Source organism: Stegostoma tigrinum, chromosome 45 (assembly GCF_030684315.1).
Source record: "Stegostoma tigrinum isolate sSteTig4 chromosome 45, sSteTig4.hap1, whole genome shotgun sequence".
Taxonomy (NCBI): Eukaryota; Metazoa; Chordata; class Chondrichthyes; order Orectolobiformes; family Stegostomatidae; genus Stegostoma; species Stegostoma tigrinum.
In genome coordinates this window covers 15,404,432-15,424,283 of record NC_081398.1, presented here as the reverse complement: position 1 = coordinate 15,424,283, position 19,852 = coordinate 15,404,432, and the positions used below count along the sequence as shown (strand labels likewise).

The 19,852-nt window shown below is 45.8% G+C and overlaps 1 protein-coding gene across 7 annotated transcripts in view; it reads right to left on the bottom strand.

Moving 5' to 3' along the window:
* The window catches only part of LOC125448620 (neuroligin-1-like), a 404,881-nt gene that overhangs the window by 121,239 nt on the left and 263,790 nt on the right, over window positions 1–19,852 (bottom strand). For all 7 annotated transcript variants that reach the window (XM_048524028.2, XM_048524026.2, XM_048524029.2 and 4 more), the window contains one exon: window positions 10,500–10,649. In XM_048524028.2, the coding sequence (XP_048379985.1) occupies window positions 10,500–10,649 (150 nt within the window). The remainder of the gene's footprint in view (window positions 1–10,499; window positions 10,650–19,852) is intronic.

Below are 19,852 nucleotides of genomic sequence, written 5' to 3'. Positions count from 1 at the left end.
ACTGGAGATACTATATCAACATGGATAAGACGATTAATCAATAGAAAACAGTGAGGATAAAGGGGCATTTTAAGAATGGTAACCTGTAACTAGTTAAGTGCTGCAGGGATCAGCACTGGGGCCACAGTTATTTACATTATATATTCATGACTCGGATGAGGAAAGTGAATGTACTAAAGCCATGTTTGCACATAACACAATAATAGATGGGAAGCCAAGTGTTGAGGATAACACAAAAAGTCTACAGAGGAACTGTCGAAGTTGAAGTGAATGGGCAAAAACTTGGCAGATCGAATACAATGTATGGAAATATGAGAATATGACTTGGTATTAAGAATAAAGGAGCTGAGTATTACTAAAATGGCGAAAGACTATACAAAGCTACAGAATAAAGGGATTTTAAAGTCCTTGTCCATGCATCATAAAAAAAACTTGCCATCCATTAGGTAATATGGAAGACAAGTGGAATGGCAGCTTTTATTTCAAAGACCGCAGAACATAGTAGTAGGGAGCAAAAACAGAAACAGCCAGAGAAACTCAGTGGGTCTGGCAATATCTATGAAGACAAAAACAGAGTCAGTGTTTCAGACTCAGTGACCCATCATTTGAACAATGAACTTCTGAATAAGGGTCACTGACCCAAAATATTGACTGTTTTCTCTCCACAGATGCTGTCAGACCTGCTGAGTTTCCCAGCTATTTCTGTTTCAGTTCTGGATTTCCAGCATCTACAGTTCTTTGTATGTTTTCCCCTTAACCTTCCCTACTCCGAGGAGAAGAATCCCAGCTTCTCCCAGGCTCCCCTCATTCAAAGAAGTTCCATATCTCCAGTCCCATTCTACTAAAAATTGTTATTTTTCCAGATTTTCAAACTTGGAATGTTGCCATTCACTTTCCCCTGAGTCTCCAATGCTCAATTAATGGATCCCCAGATATTTAAATCTCCTACATTCTAGTGAAAACCTCTCACCCCAGAACCTAATGTCAACTCCATTCCACAGTAAGGTGCCCAAAGGAGAAGGCACTGCACTTAAGACAGCCAGAACCCCATGGTCTGTGCAGTAACATTGACAGCACTCTTGACTGCTCCGCTGATAATTCAGCAGAGAGATATACACTGGATTCCACAGGACACAGGGCACACAAACAGGCCATGTTGGCTCTTCTGTTCCATTCCTTTCCTCATCTAAATCTATCATTGTAACACTCTACTTCTCTCTCAGGGACCTAACCAGCTCCCTTTATTGATTCAAACCCCCTGTAGGTCCCATTCTCTGTGATGAGATTTCTCCTGAATTCCTGATAGGATTTCTTGGTGTTTACATTAAACACAGGGCCTGGGTTGACTCTTACTCACAAGAGGGAACATTCTCTCGGCCTCCAAAAGAACCCATGATGTTGGACAGGGGTGGAAAAGGTCAGAAATCACACAACACCAGGTTATAGTCCAACAGGTTCATTTGAAAACACAAACTTTCGGATAAAATGGTTAATCACTTTACAAACCATATGACATAGGAGCAGAAAAGTACATCAATCAGTCCACTCAGTCTGTTCCACCATTCAATGTTGCGGACATGCTGGTGTTGGGTCTGGGTGCACAAGGTCAGACGTTGCACAACACCAGGTCAGGGACTTTAACTGGGGAAGAAGCCGCACTCCGAAAGCTTGAGTTTTCAAATATATCTGATGGACCATAACCTGGTGTCATGTGACTTCTGACCTTTACCGTTGAATAACACCATGGCTGATCTGATAATAGACAACACCAATATAGTGGCGTGTGCCTAAGACCATTGACTCTGGAGAACAGTACAGGCAGCAAGTGCCAACGGCTCAAGCAGGAGCAGGTGGGAGCAGGCAGCCCGAGGCAGTGACGGTGAGCGAGGGACCAGGCAGCCTGAGGCAGTGACGGTGAGTGAGGGAGCAGGCAGCCCGAGGCGGTGACAGTGAGTGAGGGAGCAGGCAGCGCGAGGCGGTCACGGTGAGTGAGGGAGCAGGCAGCCTGAGGCAGTGACGGTGAGTGAGGGAGCAGGCAGCCCGAGGCGGTGACGGTGAGTGAGGGAGCAGGCAGTGCGAGGCGGTGACGGTGAGTGAGGGAGCAGGCAGCTCGAGGCGGTGATGGTGACAGTGAGTGAGGGAGCAGGCAGCGCGAGGCGGTGACGGTGACAGTGAGTGAGGGAGCAGGCAGCCTGAGGGGGTGACGGTGAGTGAGGGAGCAGGCAGCCCGAGGCGGTGACGGTGAGTGAGGGAGCAGGCAGCGCGAGGCGGTCATGGTGAGTGAGGGAGGAGGCAGCCTGAGGCGGTGACGGTGAGTGAGGGAGCAGGCAGCGCGAGGCGGTGACGGTGAGTGAGGGAGCAGGTAGCACAAGGCGGTCACGGTGAGTGAGGGAGGAGGCGGTATTGGTGAGTGAGGGAGCAGGCAGCCCAAGGCGATTAGCGTGAGTGAGGGAGCAGGCAGCCCGAGGCGGTGACGGTGAGTGAGGGAGGAGGCAGCCTGAGGCGGTGACGGTGAGTGAGGGAGGAGGCGGTATTGGTGAGTGAGGGAGCAGGCAGCCCGAGGCGATTAGCGTGAGTGAGGGAGCAGGCAGCGCGAGGCAGTGATGATGAGTGAGGGAGCAGGCAGCCCGAGGCAATGATAAAGCGGCTATGGCAGTGGAGCGACAGATGGTTTGCGAAACCAGAGCACTGAGAGGCTACGGCCCCGGACCATTGGGGTTTTAGTCCCGGAGTGTTGGAGGGGGCCGAGGTATGAATCCCGGTAAAGTGCGACTTACCTGATTGCTGCTGAGTGCCAGTGAGGAGCGGACTGGAGTCTGAAGCAATGTGGAACAATTGCTGGACCTGGGCCTGGCACCACTTGCTGAGCTGCTGTTCCCAGACTGCAATTTAAAACGTTTTGCTATGTTGTAACTACCTCTGTAAATAATGCGTCTGCTTGGCTTTAATCCTCTTTGTGTAAGATTTTTACTTTGTCACTAAGATGGTGCCATTAAAAGTTTTCACTGTACTCCTACACTTCGGTATTGTAGTAGAAATGACAATAAATTATATTCTAATCTACTCCATTCAATTCTGTTTAACAATGGGGAAGTCACGCTGGCTGAATGAAACAATGCGGTTTCAAGTCCCCCGTCTCCAGCATACTCCTGGCAAACATCCAAGCTATTGAAAACAATACGGACGAACTCAGATCTAGATTTACTTTCAGCGGGAACTGAGAAACTTCGGTGTGCTCTGTTTTATGGAGACGACTCACTCCTGCTGTACCTGACTGTGCCTTGCAGGCTGAAGGGTTCTCCATGCACTGCATGGACGCTGTAAGGAAAAGTGCAGAGGGGTATGCCTCCTTATCAACACCTCCTGGTACTTGGACATGGCAATCCTGGTCATTCACTGCTCCCTGGACCTAGAATATCTTACAAGGAAACACTGTCCTTGACCACCTGCCGCGTAAGTTCCCAACAGCAGTCTACACACCACCCCAGGCAGAAGTGAAGAATGCTCTGGATGAAATTTAGACCGGTACATCTGGAGATGAAATTTCCCAAGGCCTTACTCACTGTGGCCAGCAACTTCAACAAAGCTAAAGCATTCCCAAAGTCACACCAAAACACCTTCTGCCCCATCAAAGGACCGAACATCCCTGACCTTTGCTACCCAACCATCAAAGACACCTACCACTCCATACCTGGTCCACACTTTGGAAAATCAGATCACAACGCTATGTTCCTTCTCCCAGATTACAAGCTGAAGTTGAAGTGAGATGATCCTTCACAGGTAGTAGCGCAATGCTGGTCTGAAACAGCAGAAGAGTTTCTCTGGGACTGCTTGGAATCACTGGACCATATTCAAGAACTCAGCCGACAAGCTAACAGACCACGCTAGGAAACTGGGGCTGGAGCAGGTTGCACTCAGGATCATCCAGGGTGCAGAGAACATTACTGATAGCAACTACAGTGAAATGTTGACGCCAAAGGTGCAGGCTGCAGGTAACTGGGTGACTAGCTGAAGAGGTAAGAGGGGAAGGCAGATTGTGCAGAGGTCCCCTGTGACCATTCACATCAATAACAAGTATATCACTTTAGATATTGTTGGGGGTATAACCCTTCAGGGGCTAGCAGCAGCACAGTAAGGTCAGTGGCACTGTGACCTGTTCTGAGGCTCGGGGGAAAGGGTGCATTCACATACAGTGATACTGATAGGGGACTCAGTTGTGAGGGGGACAGACAGGAGATTCTGTGGCCGCAGAAGACACACCAGGATGGTGCGCTGTGTCCCGGGTGCCACAGTCAAGGATGTCTCTGAGCAGTTGTAGAACATTCTGAAGGGGGAGGGTGAACAGCCAGGGGGCATTGTACACATCGGTACAAATGACCTAAGTAGGCAAAGGGATGGTGGGGTCCTGCGAAATGAGTACAGGGAGTTAGGTAAGAAGTTAAAGCAGGACCCCAAGGGAAGTGCCACGCGCCAGTGAGGATAGAAATAGAAAAGATAGCCCAGGTGAATGTGTGGCTGAGGAGCTGGTTTAGAACATAGAACATAGAAAAGTACAGCACAGTACAGGCCCTTTGGCCCACGATGTTATGCCGTGGAATAATCCTAATCCAAAAATAAAATAACCTAAACTACATTCCCCTCAATTCACTGCTGTCCATGTGCATGTCCAGCAGTCGCTTAAATGTCACTAATGACTCTGCTTCCACGACTACCACTAGCAAACTATTCCATGCGCTCACAACTCTCTGGGTGAAGAACCTCCCTCTGACGTCTCCTCTATACCTTCCTCCTAACACCTTAAAACTATGACTCCTCGTGGCAGTCAATCCTGCCCTGGGGAAAAGTCTCTGGCTATCGACTCTATCAATGCCTCTCATTACCTTGTACACCTAATTTAGGGTGCAGCATTTTCAGCTCTTGGATCATTGGGATCTCTCTGGGGTAAAGGTGACCCGTACAAGAGGGATGGGTTGCACTTGAACCAGAAGTTGCCCAATATTCTCATAGGGAGATTTGCTAGTGTCACCCAGGAGGGTTTAAACTAGTTTGGCAGTCGGGTGGGACTCTGAATCAGGGACAGACAATTGAGAAGTCAAGAGAAAAGACATTAAGAGCACGTTTACTATTCAGGATAGCCAGGAGCACGGTAAAGGGAGAGAAAAGTTTTGGTTTAAAGAGCATATTGCAACACACAAGGCCTGACTGGTAGGGCAGGTGAGCGCAGGGCATGGATTGGCTCTGGGGACTGAGATATTATAGCTATAACAGAAATATGGCTGAGAGAAGGGGAGGACTGGCAGCTAGCATGGCACAGTAGCTCAGTGGTTAACATGGCAGCCTCACAGCGCCAGGGACCCAGATTCGACTCCAGCTTTGGTCAACTGTCTGTGTGGAGTTTGCACATTCTCCCTGCCTCTGCAAGGGTTTCCTCCCACAGTCCAAAGATGTGCAGGCTAGGTGGATTGGCCATGCTAAATCGCCCATAGTGTTCAGGGGTGTGTGGGTTATAGGGGGATGGATCTGGGTGGGATGCTCCAAGGGGTGGTGTGGATTTGTTGGGCCAAAGGGCCTGTTTCCACACTGTAGAGAATCTAATCTAATCTAATCAGTGTTCCTGGATACAGAAGCTACAGGCATGACAGAAGTGTAAGTGAGGAGAGGGAGTTGCCCTTTTGATAAGGGAGCACATAACAACAATGCTTAGAGAGGATATTATTAGTGGGTCATCAAATGAGGCCATATAGATAGAGCGCAGAAACAAGAAGGGGATAGTCACTCTGCTGGGACTGTACTATAGACCCTCAAATAGACAGTGGGTACTAGCGGAGCAGATGTAGAGATAGATTGTAGTTGCCTGTAGGAGTAATGAAGTAGCATTGGTTGGAGATTTTAACTTCCCCCGTATTGACTAGGCCACCCTGAGTGTAAAAGGCCTGGATGGGTTTGTATTTGTCAAATATGTCCAAAAAAGATTCGTAAGTCAATATGTAGAGGGTCCGATTCATAAGGGACCTCATCTGAGGAAATTAGGTCAGGCAAGTGAATGAATTGAGGACAGTATAAATCACCTGGGCCAATCAAATCTATTCTCAGATGTTGTGCGAGGCTAGGGAAGAAATTGCTGAAGTCCTTGCAAAGATGTTTGCTTCATCTTTAGCCATTGGTGAAGTTCCGGAAGGTTGGAGCTAGGCTGATGTTGTTCCTTTTTTGAAGAAAGGTGGCAAAGGCAAGCTAGGGACCTACAGGCCAGTGAGCCTGACATCAGTGGTAGGCAAGTTATTGGAAGGATACTGAGGGACAGGATCAACCAACATTTGGATAGTCATGGTCTGAAGGGATAGTCAGCATGGATTTGTGCACAGGAAGTCATGTCTGACAAATCTTATTGAGTTTTTCAAAGAGGTAACCAAGAGGATGGATGAGGGATGTGGATTTTGTCTATATGGAATTTAGTAAGGCCTTTGACAAGGTCCCACATGGCAGGCTAGTCATAAAGGTTAGGTCACATGGGATCCAGGCAGAGCTAGCTAATTGGATTCAAAACTGGCTTGACGGTAGGAAGCAGAGGGTGATGGTTGAAGGTTGTTTCTCGGTCTGGTGACTAGTGACTAGTCACTGTGACTAGTGGTGTTCCACAGGGTGATTGCTGGGACCTTTGTTATTTCTAATTTACATAAATGATCCGTGTGTGAATATAAAAGGCATGATTATTAAGTCTGTGAATGATACAAGTGAGGAGGCATCATTGACAGTGAAGAAAGTTGTCAAAACTTACAGAGGGATCTTGGTCAGTCGGGGAAGTGGGTTCAGAATTGGAAAATACAATTAAATACAGGTAAAGTGTGAGGTGTTGCACTTTGAAAAGTAGGCTTATAGGTCCTTTAATGGTAAGGTCCTGAGGAGTGTTGTGAAACAGAGGGACTGAGGAATATAAGTACATAGTTGGTTGAAAGCGGCATTACAGGTGATCACAGTCATTGGTGAGACCGCACTTGGGGAACTGTATGCCGTTTTGGTCACCCTGTTACAGGAAATACATAGTTAAACTGCAAATTGTACAAAGAAGATTTATGTGCATGTTGCCAGGACCAGCCAGCCTGAGTTTCAGGGAGAGGTTGGCCAGGATAGGACTTTATTCCTTGTAACGTAGGAGAATGACGGGTGACCTTGATGAGGTATATAAAATCATGAGTGGCATAGATAGGATGAATGCATATAGTCTTTTTCTGAGGGATGGGGAATTAAAAACTAGACGGCATAGGTTTAAGACGAGAGGGGATGGATTTAAGAAGGACCTGCGGAGCAACCTCTTCACACAGAAAGTGATGCATACGGAATAGGCTGCCAGAGAAAGTGAATGAGGCAGGTACAATAGCAACATTTAAAAAACATTTGGATAGTTACATGGGTGAGAGGTGTTTAGAGGGATATGGATTAAATGCAGGTAATTGGAACTAGCTGAGTGGACACCATGGACCAGTTTGGGCTGAAGGGCCTGTTTCCATGCTGCATGATTCTATGACTGTATAACTAGTACACCACACTGTCACAGACTTCATTAGCAAATGTGTGGAGGACTGTGTACTGAAAAAGTCAATCTGTGTGTTCCCCAACTAGCAACTTGGATGAACCAAGAAATCCAATGCCTACTGAAGACCAGGCATGCAGCATTCAAGTTGGACGACTCAGACCTGTACAGGAAATCCAGACATGACCTCTGCAAAGCCAACAGAGATGCCAAAAGGCAGTACCAGAACAGTTAGAGGCCCAAATTAAGCACACGAACACCCGCCATCCATGGCAAGACCTACACAATATAACAGGATACAAAATGAAGTGTAACAAAGTAGCAGACAAAAACACATCCATTCTTGATGTGTTTGATGCTTTCTATGTTCAGTTCGAGCAGAATGCTGATGGCACGGTGTAATCTGCCTCAACGGCCCCAGACTTCCCGCTGTCACCGCTGCAGATGTCAGATTGATCTTCCTGAGAGAATCTAAGGAGAGGAACTGACCCAGACAGAGTCCCCAGCCATGCACTTAGATCCTGTGCAGACCAGCTGGCAGAGCTATTCACTGATATCTCAAACCCCTTCTCGTTATAATCTGAAGTCCCATCTGCCTCAAGAAGGCCACCATCATCCCAGTACCAAAGAAAACACATGCAACATTGCCTCAATGACTGCGGTCCAGTGACTCTGACCTCCATAATAATGAATTGCTTTGAGTGGCTGGTCATGGCCCACATAAACTCTCACCTCCCAGCCTGTCTCTATCTCCGGCAATTCATCCATCAACAAAACAGGTCCACAGCGAATACCATTTCCCTAGCCCCACAATTATTGCTGGAACATAAGAATGATAAGAACACCTACATCAGGCTCCTAATCATTAACTACAGCTCTGCCTTCAACACCATGATCTCGACCAGATTAGTCTCCAAACCCAAAATGTGGGTCTCAGCTCCACCCTCTGCAACTGGATCCTCAGCTTCCTGACCCACAGACTGCAAAGAGTGAAGAGAGAAAACAGCATCTCCTCCATAATAATCCTCAACACTGGTGTCCCAGAAGGATGTGTTCTCAGCCCTCTACTATGTACCCAGGACTAGGTAGCCAAATTCCGTACAAACACCATCTACACGTTTGCTGATGATACCACCAAAGTAGGATGGATATCAAACAACAATGAATCTAAATACAGGAAGGAGAAAGTGTGCTTGGTGACATGGTGTAATGATAACAATTTCTTTCTCAATGTCAGCAAAACAAAAGAATTGATCATTGACTTCTGAAAGAAAGGAGATAGACGCACTTCTGTCTATCTTAATCAATGGAGCTGAGGTAGAGAGGGTCGATGGCATTAACTTCCTGGGAATGACAATAGCTAACATTCTGTCCTGGACCTCCCACACAGATGCGACGGTCAGAAGGCACAACAATGACTCTTCTTCATCAGGACGTTTAGGAAATTCAGTATGTCCATAACAACCCTCACCAACTTTGGCAGATGCAGCATAGAAAGCATTCTATCCAGGTGCATAATGGCCTGATATGTCAACTTCTCTGACCAGGACTGTAAGAAAGCACAAAAAGTTGTGTGTACAGCCTAGACCATCACAAAAGCCAACCTCCCATCCATGGACTCCATTTACATTGTGTTGCTACAGAAAAGCTGCCAAATCATCAAAGACCCATCCCACCCCAGTAACGCTCTCTTTCAACCTCTTTTATCAGGCAGAAGATACAGAAGCTTGAACACACAAACCCCCAATAGGTTCAAGAACAGCTTCTTCCCTGCCATTATTACACTGCTGAATGGGCCTCTCTAATTTCTAATTTCAAATAATATTGATCTTGCTTTGAGCACCTCCTGTGCAGCTGTAACCCGTATGCCTCATGCTATCTAAGCACCCTTTGATCTGTCTGTACTTGTTTGCTAATGATCTGCAAACTGCTTGCAAAACAAAACTTTCACTGTACTTGGGTACGTGACCACAATAAATCAAATCAAATTAGAGAATTCCACTGGTTTACTGCCCTCTGAGAGAAATTCCTCCTCATCCTGATCTTAAATTGACAACCCCTTATTCTGAGATGATACCCTCTGGTTCTAGACTCTCCCACTAAGGAAAAGAACCTTTCTACCACATCAAGTTCCCTATGTTTCAATGTTGTATGTATGTTTCAATACAGTCACCTCCAATTCTTCTAAACTCCAGCGAGTACAGGCCCAACTTACTCAACAACTCCTCATCCGGCGTTCCCTCCATACCTAGTAACAGCCTAGTGAAGCTTCTCTAGACTGCCTCCAACGCTAGTGTACCTTTCCTTGGACAACCAGTCCAAAACTATTTACAGTGTTCCAGCTGTGGTATGGCTAGTGCCTTATATTGTTTTCGCAACATCTCCCTATTTTAATATCCAAGCTGTTTGAAATAAAGGTCATAACATTTGCCTTCCCCATTTCCCACTTAACACAGATACCAACTTTTGTAATTCCTTCACAAGGACTCCTAAATCCCTGTATGTGCTGCAGCTTTCTGCAGTCTCTCTATTCAAAAAAATATTCAACTCCTAAACTCTTCTTGTAAAATCCGTAATATCACACTTTCCCACATTATATTCCATCTGCCAACTTTTGTCCACTTGCTTAACCTGTCTATATCTCTCTTTGGATCATCCTCACCACTTGCCTTTCCACTTATTTTTGTGCCATCCACAAACTTGCCAATCATACATCCATACCATTATCCAAGTTATTAACATGTATTATCCTCAATGAGGTCACCCCTCACATTTTCTTATTTCAAGAAATCGGAGATCCAGCCTCAGTCCCTTCCTGATTTTTGACCTACTCATATCTGTATCATCCTTGCAAATTGTCTCTGTGCTTTCTCCAGTCTTTGTATTTTGTGGTCTAGCCAAGGTCTAGCATAGACAAAGCATAAGTTGTAAATTTTTCAATGAAGAGGAAAAGGCAATGAGCAGATCTTACCGAGGACGCCCAGTCTGTAGTTTATGGTGACAACGATAACATTTCCATAGCTCGCCAAGACACTCCCCTCGAACATGTTCCCTGTGCCTTCCATGTAAGATCCCCCATGAACAAACATCATCACTGGCTTTGGGCCACTGTCTCGAATGTCTAAAGAGAGAAAGAGAGAGAGAGAGACAGAGACAGAGCATGTTACTCCAGTGCTACGCCACAACTTCACAAGACTAGGCTGATATGGACAGGAGGTGCATTGAGTTCTACTGAAGCTAACACACACACACACACACACACACACACACACACACACACACACACACACACACACACACACACACACACACACAGAGACACACACACACACACACACACACACACACAATGTAGTTTAATCCACACTGATGATTTTGTTGCTCCAAATGTTTCCCCATCCATCCCTTCCTCATTTCTCCCTATCAGCATTTCCCCCTATTCCTTTCTCCCTCATGAATTTATCCAGCTCCCCGCTTCAATAGATTCGTTCTATTCTACATGACTGCTCCCTGTAGGACAGAGTTCTGCGTTCTCCCTACTCTCTGAGTGAAGACATTCCTCCTGAATTCCCGATGGGATTTAGTTGTCGCTGTCTGAGATTGATGATCCCCGAGTTCTGGTCACCCCTGCAAGTGGAAACATATTTGCTATATCCACCCTATCAAATCCTCATCAAGCTTATAAAAACTTCTATCAGGTCACCTCTGTCCCAATTGTTGCATGTGTACCTTTAACAGAGTGCATCTTTAAGGACTCGATGTACAATCTGTACACAATGTGTGATTCTGCCCAACAGTTCATCTACTATGGGTTGGCAAACGACACACACACAGCTTGCTAGTTGTTCCCCATAATGTCTGCTTCATGACTGAGTTTACTGTTATAAATAAGCTGCCCAGGAAGTTAATCAATCGTTGACAAGTGACTAATTATTAGACCACTAATGCTGACGTGACATGGTGGCAATATTGACACAGAAGTGAAAGCTAATTAGGTATGTATTTCCAGTTTCCAAACCCTCTCCCAGTCCTGTAGATACACATGATCCCAAATAGAAACAGTAATGACAGACAATATCACTCACAACTACAGTAACAAGCAACACCTCTAGACAAAACACCATCATAAAATCAACAACTTATTGGTACGGTGTGGAGATTTACAGGCTCATTTCTTATTGCAAATAGATGTCAACTTTCTTTTGGATAGGAGGGGAATGTTGTCCTTGTATACTAATCCATGAAAGTAAGCATGCAGATATAGTGAGAGAATTCCAGTGCAGGAGTAGGGGTGCCCTGCTACAATTGTATGGGGCCTTAGGAGGACACACCTAGAGTATTGTGTACACTTTTGGTTTTTTTTTCATATGGGAAAGGATGTCTGGCTATGAAGGGAATGCAAAAACAACCATCTGACTGTACTAATCCCATTTCCAGCACTTGGCCCATAGCCTTGTACGCCTTGGCATCACAAGTGCACATCTAAATAATTCTTCCACATTATGAGGGCTTCTGCTTATACCACCCTCAGAAACAGTGAGTTCCAAATTCCCACAACCCTATGGGTAAAAAGGCACACATCTCCTCACATCTTCTGCCCCTTACATTAAATTTGTGCCCCTTTTTGAGGAAAAGGTTTCTTCCTGTCTATGCCCCTCATAATTTTATATATTTCAATCATGTACCCTCTGAATCTCCTCGGCTCGAAGCAAAACAACATCAGTCTATCCGATCTCTCTTCATAACTGAAACACTCCATCCCAGGCAACATTTCGCTGAGGGGTGGCACAATGCCTCAATGATTAGCACTCCTGCCTCATAGTACCAGGGACACACATTTGATTCCAGTTTCGGGTGAATGTCTATTACATTCACACATTCTCCCCATGTCTATGTGGGTTTTTCCAGGTGCCCCAGTTTCCTCCCATAGTCGAAAGATGTGCAAGTAAAGTGGATTGGCCATAGTTCCATTGACCTAAAGACTGGGTGTTTTAGTCATGGGAAATGTAGGGTCACAGGGAGATGTTGGGGGGATGGGTCTAGGTGGTATGCTCTGCAGAGGGTCGAATGGCCTGCTTCAATACTGAAGGGATTCTGTGAAATCTCTCTGCACCCTTTCCTGTGCTATCACGTCTTCCTGAAATATTGATTCCAAAACTACACACAATACTCTCACTATGGCCTCACAAACGTTTTATATGGTTCCTGCATCACCTCCCTACTCTTAAACTCTATACCCTGGCTAATATAGGCAAGGATTCTGGACGTAAGTTTGCTCGCTGAGCTGGAAGGTTAGTTTTTTTTCAGACGTTTCATCACCATTCTAGGTAACATCATCAGTGAGCCTCCGACGAAGCGCTGGTGTTATGTCCCGCTTTCTATTTATCTGGTTAGGTTTCCTTGGGTTGGTGATGTCATTTCCTGCGTTGGCGATGTCATTTCCTGTTCTTTTTCTCAGGGGATGGTAGATTGGCTCCAAATCAATGTGTTTGTTGATGGAGTTCTGGTTGGAATGCCATGCTTCTGGGAATTCTCGTGCGTGTCTCTGTTTGGCTTGTCCTAGGATGGATGTGTTATCCCAATCAAAGTGGTGTCCTTCCTCATCTGTATGTAAGGATACGAGTGATAGTGGGTCATGTCGTTTTGTGGCTAGTTGATGTTCATGTATCCTGGTGGCTAGCTTTCAGCCAGTTTGTCCAATGTAGTGTTTGTCACAGTTCTTGCAAGGTATTTTGTAGATGACGTTCATTTTATTTGTTGTCTGTATAGGGTCTTTTAAGTTCATTAGTTGCTGTTTTAGTGTGTTGGTGGGTTTGTGGGCTACCCTGATGCCAAGACGTCCGAGTAGTCTGGCAGTCATTTTGGAAATGTCTTTGATGTAGGGGAGAGTGGTTATGGTTTCTGAGCCCGTTTTGTCTGTTTGTTTGGGTTTATTGCTGAGGAATCGGCGGACTGTGTTCATAGGGTACCCATTCTTTTTGAATACGCTGTAGAGGTGATTTTCCTCTGCTCTGCGTAGTTCCTCTGCTGCAGTGTGTGGTGCAAACGTCATCTACAAAACACCTTGCAAGAACTGTGACAAACACTACATTGGACAAACTGGCAGAAAGCTAGCCACCAGAATACATGAACATCAACTAGCCACAAAACGACATGACCCACTATCATTCGTATCCTTACACACAGATGAGGAAGGACACCACTTTGATTGGGATAACACATCCATCCTAGGACAAGCCAAACAGAGACACGCACGAGAATTCCTAGAAGCATAGCATTCCAACCAGAACTCCATCAACAAACACATTGATTTGGAGCCAATCTACCATCCCCTGAGAAAAAGAACAGGAAATGACATCACCAACGCAGGAAATGACATCACCAACCCAAGGAAACCTAACCAGATAAATAGAAAGCGGGACATAACACCAGTGCTTCGTCGGAGGCTCACTGATTATGTTACCTAGAATGGTGACGAAACGTCTGAAAAAAAAACTAACCTTCTAGCTCAGCGAGCAAACTCACATCCAGAACCTCAACCTGAGCTACAAATCTTCTCAAAACTCGCTAGGCAAGTATTCTATATGTCTTTTTACCCACTCATCTACCTGTCCTGATACCTTAATGGGCTGGTGGACATGCACACCAAGGTGCCTCTGATCCTGATGAACTATCAAAATATTAATGTAAACGTGACATCAGTCCCAGTTTTCCAGCCTCCCTGTGCTGCTAATGTCCTTGAGAATTTTTGTTAAATACTTTCTGCAGAGTCTCTATCTCTTCAAGTGGGGACCAGAACTGTGCACACTAATCCATTTGCGCTCTCACCAGGGCTCAATGTGAGTTTAACGAAGGTTCAATAATGTGCCTTGAGAAACATTGCTTAGGCTTCAGCTATGTTTTCTGTGGGCAACTGGGGCCAATTAAAGCATTCACAGGACAAGCTTCTTCCATGTGCCTACTATCCCCTGGCAAATGACACTGAGAACAGATTTAACTAGGGTTATCATGCAGCCATTTAGTGAATCACTCTGAGCTCAGAGTAAAATGGATAGTGTTTAAGCAGGTTATTTGACATGGGAGATAAGATGGCAAGAATTCAAACTTTCCCTTTCAGCTCCCAAGTGAATAGCTCTTTTCATTTTAGACCCTCAGTTCATATCCAGTGTGCAGAAGGAGGCAGAGAAAGAGGGAGTGATGGACAAAGACGAGGAAGGTATATGGGAGGCAAGAACAATGCATCACAGAAACAGGTCTTTCAACCTACCATGTCTGTGCTGACTATGACGTTATCGCATAAGGCACTGCCCTCCAAAGGCAGGGATTGCGGGTTCATGTCCCATCTGGGGTGCGTTGAGTTCTGCTGTGTGCCACTGCCTCAGGGGTAGCACAGTGACTCAGCAGTTAGCGATGCAGCCTCACAGCACCAGAGATCCGGGTTCGATTCCAGCCTAGGGTGACTGTCTGTGTGGAATTTGCACATTCTCCCCGTGTCTGTGTGGGTTTCCTCTGGGTGCTCTGGTTTCCTTCCACAGTCCAAAGCTATACAGGCTAGGTGGATTAGCCATGCTAAATTGCCCGTAGTGTTCAGGGGTGTATGGGTTACGGGGGTTGGGTCTGGGTGGGATGCTTCAAGGGTCAGTGTGGACTTGTTGGGCCAAAGGGCCTGTTTCCACACTGTGAGGATTTTTATTCTACACTAATCCCATCTGCCTGCATATGATCCATATCCCTCTGTTCTCTGCCTGCTCTTGTGTTGTCTAAACCCTCTCAAACTTTGCTATCATATCTGCTTCTACCACCTTGACTGGCAGCACATTCCAGGCACCGACCCCCTGTGGAAAAAAACTCACCACCTCTCACCTTAAACCTATGCCCCATATCCACAAATGCACAACTGGCATTGGTGGTTCAGTGGTAGAACTCCCTTCCACCATGCAGAAGGCCCAGGTTCAATTCTTGGCCAACCTTTCTGTCCCTTCTTGCCACCCAACTTCCTTTCATATCACCACCATGTTCATCAACCTCATTAGAATAGCACAGTAGCTCAGCAGTTAGCACTAGTGCCTTACAGTGCCAGAGATATGGGTTCAATTCCAGCTTCAGGCAACTGTCTCTGTGGCATTTGCACATTCTCCCCGTGTCTGCGTGGGTTTCCTCCGGGTGCTCTGGTTTGCTCCCACAGTCCAAAGATGTGCAGGTTAGGCCATGCTAAATTGCCCATAGTGTTCAGGGATGTGTAGGCTAGGTGGATTAGCCATGGGAATTGCAGGGATAGGGTAGGGGGGTGACATTGGCAGAATGCTCTTCAGAGAGTCAATGTGGACTTGTTGGGTCAAAGGGCCTGCTTCCACACTGTATGGATTCTATGATTAAGCAGACCCTAACTGCCCGTTCTATCCATGCCATTCATAATTTTACACACTTCTTATCAGGTCACCCATCAGCCTCTGAGGATCTAGCAAAAACAATCCAAGTTTGTTGAACCTCTCCTGATGGCTATTACACTCCAATCCAGGCAAGATACTGATAAACCTCTTCTGTACGCTCACCAAAGCCTCTGCATCCTTCCTATAACGTAGCAACCTGAACTGAGCACAGTACTTCAAATGTCTTATACAGTTGCAACATGATTTGCAAATGTTTATACTCAATGCCCTGACCAATGAGGGCAAGCATGCCATATACCTTACTTACTGCCTTATCCACTTGTGTGGCTGCTTTCAGGCAGCCAGCGATTTGGCCCACAAGATCCCTCTGTATATCAATGTTCTTACTGGGCTGGCCATTTCCACTGTACTTTCCTCTTGCATCTGACCTCCCAAAATGCATCACACCTTTTCTGCCATCTGCTATTTTTCGTTTTGACTTTGATATCCACCCTTGTTATCCACAATCCCAATGTTTATGTCATCTCTAAATTTACTAATCACATGACCTACATTTTCATCCAAATCGTTTCTGTATATTACAAACAACAGAGGTTCCAGCACTGATCCCTGTGGAACATCACTGGTCTCAGAACTCCAGTCATAAAAACACCCCTTCACAAATACCCTCTGTTTTCTTAGACCAAGACAAATTTGTATCCAACTTGCCAACTCACTGTAGATTCCACGCGATTTGATCTTCTGGGCTAGCCTACCATGACAGACCTTTTCAAATGCTTTAGTAAACTCCAATAAGATAACATCCACTGCCTGACCCTCATCAATCATCTTCATAACTTACTCAAAAAACTCAATTCAGTTTGTGAGACAAGACCACTGCTGCATAAAGCCATAGCGACTGTTCCTGATAAGTCCATTCTTCCTCACCTGCAAGTAAATACTGTCCCTAAGAATCTTCTTTAAAAATTTCCCTACTATTGGTGTAAGGCTCACCAGCCTGTAAGTTCTTGATTATCCTTGGCTGCCCTTAAACAAAGGAACAACATTGGCCATTCTCTAATTTTCTGGGACCTCACCTGTAGCTAAAGAGGATACAAAGATCTCTGTCAAGGCTCCAACAATCTCTTCCCTTAACTCCCTCAGAATCCTGGTGAAGATCCCATCAGGACCTGGAGACTCACTTACCTTAATGGTTTCCAAGATACCTAACACCTGCCCTTCTTTAGAATCATTGAATCCCTACACTGTGGAAACAGGTACTTTGGCCAAACATGTCTGCAGCAATCCTCAGAGCATCCCAGCCAGAATCATCCTTCTTTAACCCACCTAATCTATATATCCCTGGACACTATGGGCAATTTAGTATGGCCAATCCACCTAACCTGCACATCTTTGGACTGTCAGAGGAGACACAGGGAGAATGTGCGAACTCCACACAGACAGTCGCCCGAGGGTGGAATTGAACCCAGGTCCCTGGTGCTGTGGGGCAGCAGTGCTAACCACTGAGCCACCATGCCGTCCGCAATTTATATCGACACACTCTAGAATATCAACCAGCTCCTCCCTAATCTTAGCATCGACCTTGTCTTCCTCCTAGATGAACAATGTTATGAAATACTCATTAAGGACCTCACAACTTTCTCTGGCTCCAGGCAAATTCCCTCCTTTGTCCCTGATGCACACTCATGCGTGAACACACACAGACATGCATGTGTGTGCACAACTGCACAGCACACACACACTCAGTTATGCTTTACAACAACAACATGCAATGTAGATGGCACCTTGAATGCACAGAATATGTCCTAAGGTGCTGCACAGAGAGCAAATGACGAACAAAATGTGGTGTAAGGAGATGTTTTGGACAGGAACACAAAAAACTTGGTTAAACAGGGAGGTTACAAGCACCATCGTAGTTACGGGAGACGTGGGGGGTCTCGGAAGGTTTAGGGAGGGAATTTCAGAGCTCAGGGTCCAGGAAATGAAGGCACAGCCACCAACGGCAGAGCAATGGGTATTGGGGGATGGTCAAGATGGAGAATTAGAGGAGGATGCAGAGACATGGAGGGATATAGGGGCTGGAGAAGGTTACAGAGATAGGGAGGGGTATAGAGGCTGAAGAAGGTTCCAGATGTAGAGAGAGGTGTAGGGGCTGGAGGAAGTTGCAGAGATAGGGAGGGGTGTAGGGCTTGGTGGTCTGGAGGAGAAGGAGAGGTTAGGGAGAGATGTGGGCACAGGAGAAGGTTCCAGAGTTAGGGAGACGTGTACAAGCTGGAGGAGATTACAAAGGTAAAGAGGGGAGCAAGATTATGGATGAGAATGTTTTTACAGAGCTGTTACTGGTGAGTGAGCTCAGAGTGTGACGAATCAATCGGTAGCAAGAGTACGCACCAATGAACACTGGAGAAGCTGGAGTTTGCAGAGGGAAGGATGTCAGAGACAACAGTAGTTTTTCTTCATTCACTTAATTTGTGTATTCGGCTGGTTGGGCCAGCACTTTTTTCCCATTCCTAATAGCCCGAGAAGAGGTGGTAGTGGTGAGCCACTCAAATGATCACAGCTGAGCGGCTTACTCGCCCATTTCAGAGGCTAGATAAAAGTTAGCCCCATAGCTGTGAGTCTGGAGTCACGTGAAGGCCCAGACCAGGTATGACTGGCAGATTTCCTTCCCTAAAGGACATTAGTGACTCAGATTTTTTTTTACAACAATCGATGAATGTTTCATGTCAATATTACCGAGATCAGCTTTTTAATCAAAATTTCAGCCCTTACACATAGGACAGCTAAACACCATTCAACCCATCAAATGTGCTCTGCCATTCAGTAAGTTCATGGCTGATCTGATAATCCTTAATTCCACTTTCCTGCCTTTTCCCATAACCCTTGACTCCCTTACTCATTAAAAATCTACCTCAGCCTTGAATATACTGAAAGACCCAGGCTCAGAATTCCACAGATTCACATCCTCCAAGAGAAGAAATTCCTCCTCATCTCTGTCTTAAATGGTGAGACCCCTTATTCTGACATGATGCCCTCTGGTCCTAGGCTCTCCTACAAGGAAAAATGTCTTCCAAGTACCTTCCCTATCAAGTCCCTTAAAAATCTTGCATATCTCACTAAGGTCATCTCTTAATCTTCTAAACTCCTAGGCCCAGTCCATCCATATCCAGTGTCAGCCTAGTGAAACTTCTCTGGCTGTCTCCTTTGCCAGGACAGCCTTCCTTAGCTAAGAGGCCCCAAACTGACAACAATTCAGAATTTTACTAGTGAGTTTTAAACCTATGTCTTCTGATCTCAAACTGTATGCTACAAAGCTGGCAGCTTCACGAAGGCCTGAGTTTTCCAGCAGAGGCTGGACGAAAGCAGACACTGCATTTTTCCAATCTTGCATTCTTCAGATATTTCTTTTGCCCCATGCCCTTCATCCAGCAACGAGAATATGAGTGGTCACTAGAACCCTGCTATGTTGGGGATTTGATCCTGTGCTTGATTCAATCCAGTAATCAAGGGCACAGAAAGGATTTGTGCCATTTGGGTGTAGTTGGAAAAGCCGACACCACCTACCTCATCATCAGCGCTTGGCATCAGATGCAGCAAGTGAACAAGAAACAGAATGTGGGCATTTACTCTAAGAGCAATGGGGTATAACAATCAGGAAGTCTTTCTACAACTGTGCAGGACTTTGGCGAGACTACACCAGGAGTACTGAGTATCATTTTGGCCTCCTTACTCAAAGAGGAATTTCATGCAATTCTTCATAGTGAAGATTTGCACTAGAGGCATTTCAGAGAAATTTCTCTTAGTCGAAACCTGGGATGAAGTAGTTTGTCACATGACGAGTGGTTGAACAATTTGGGCCTACACTTGTGGGAGTTTAGAAGAAGGAGGTGGTCTTGTTGAAATTCAGAGACAGGATAGATGCAAAGAGGATGTT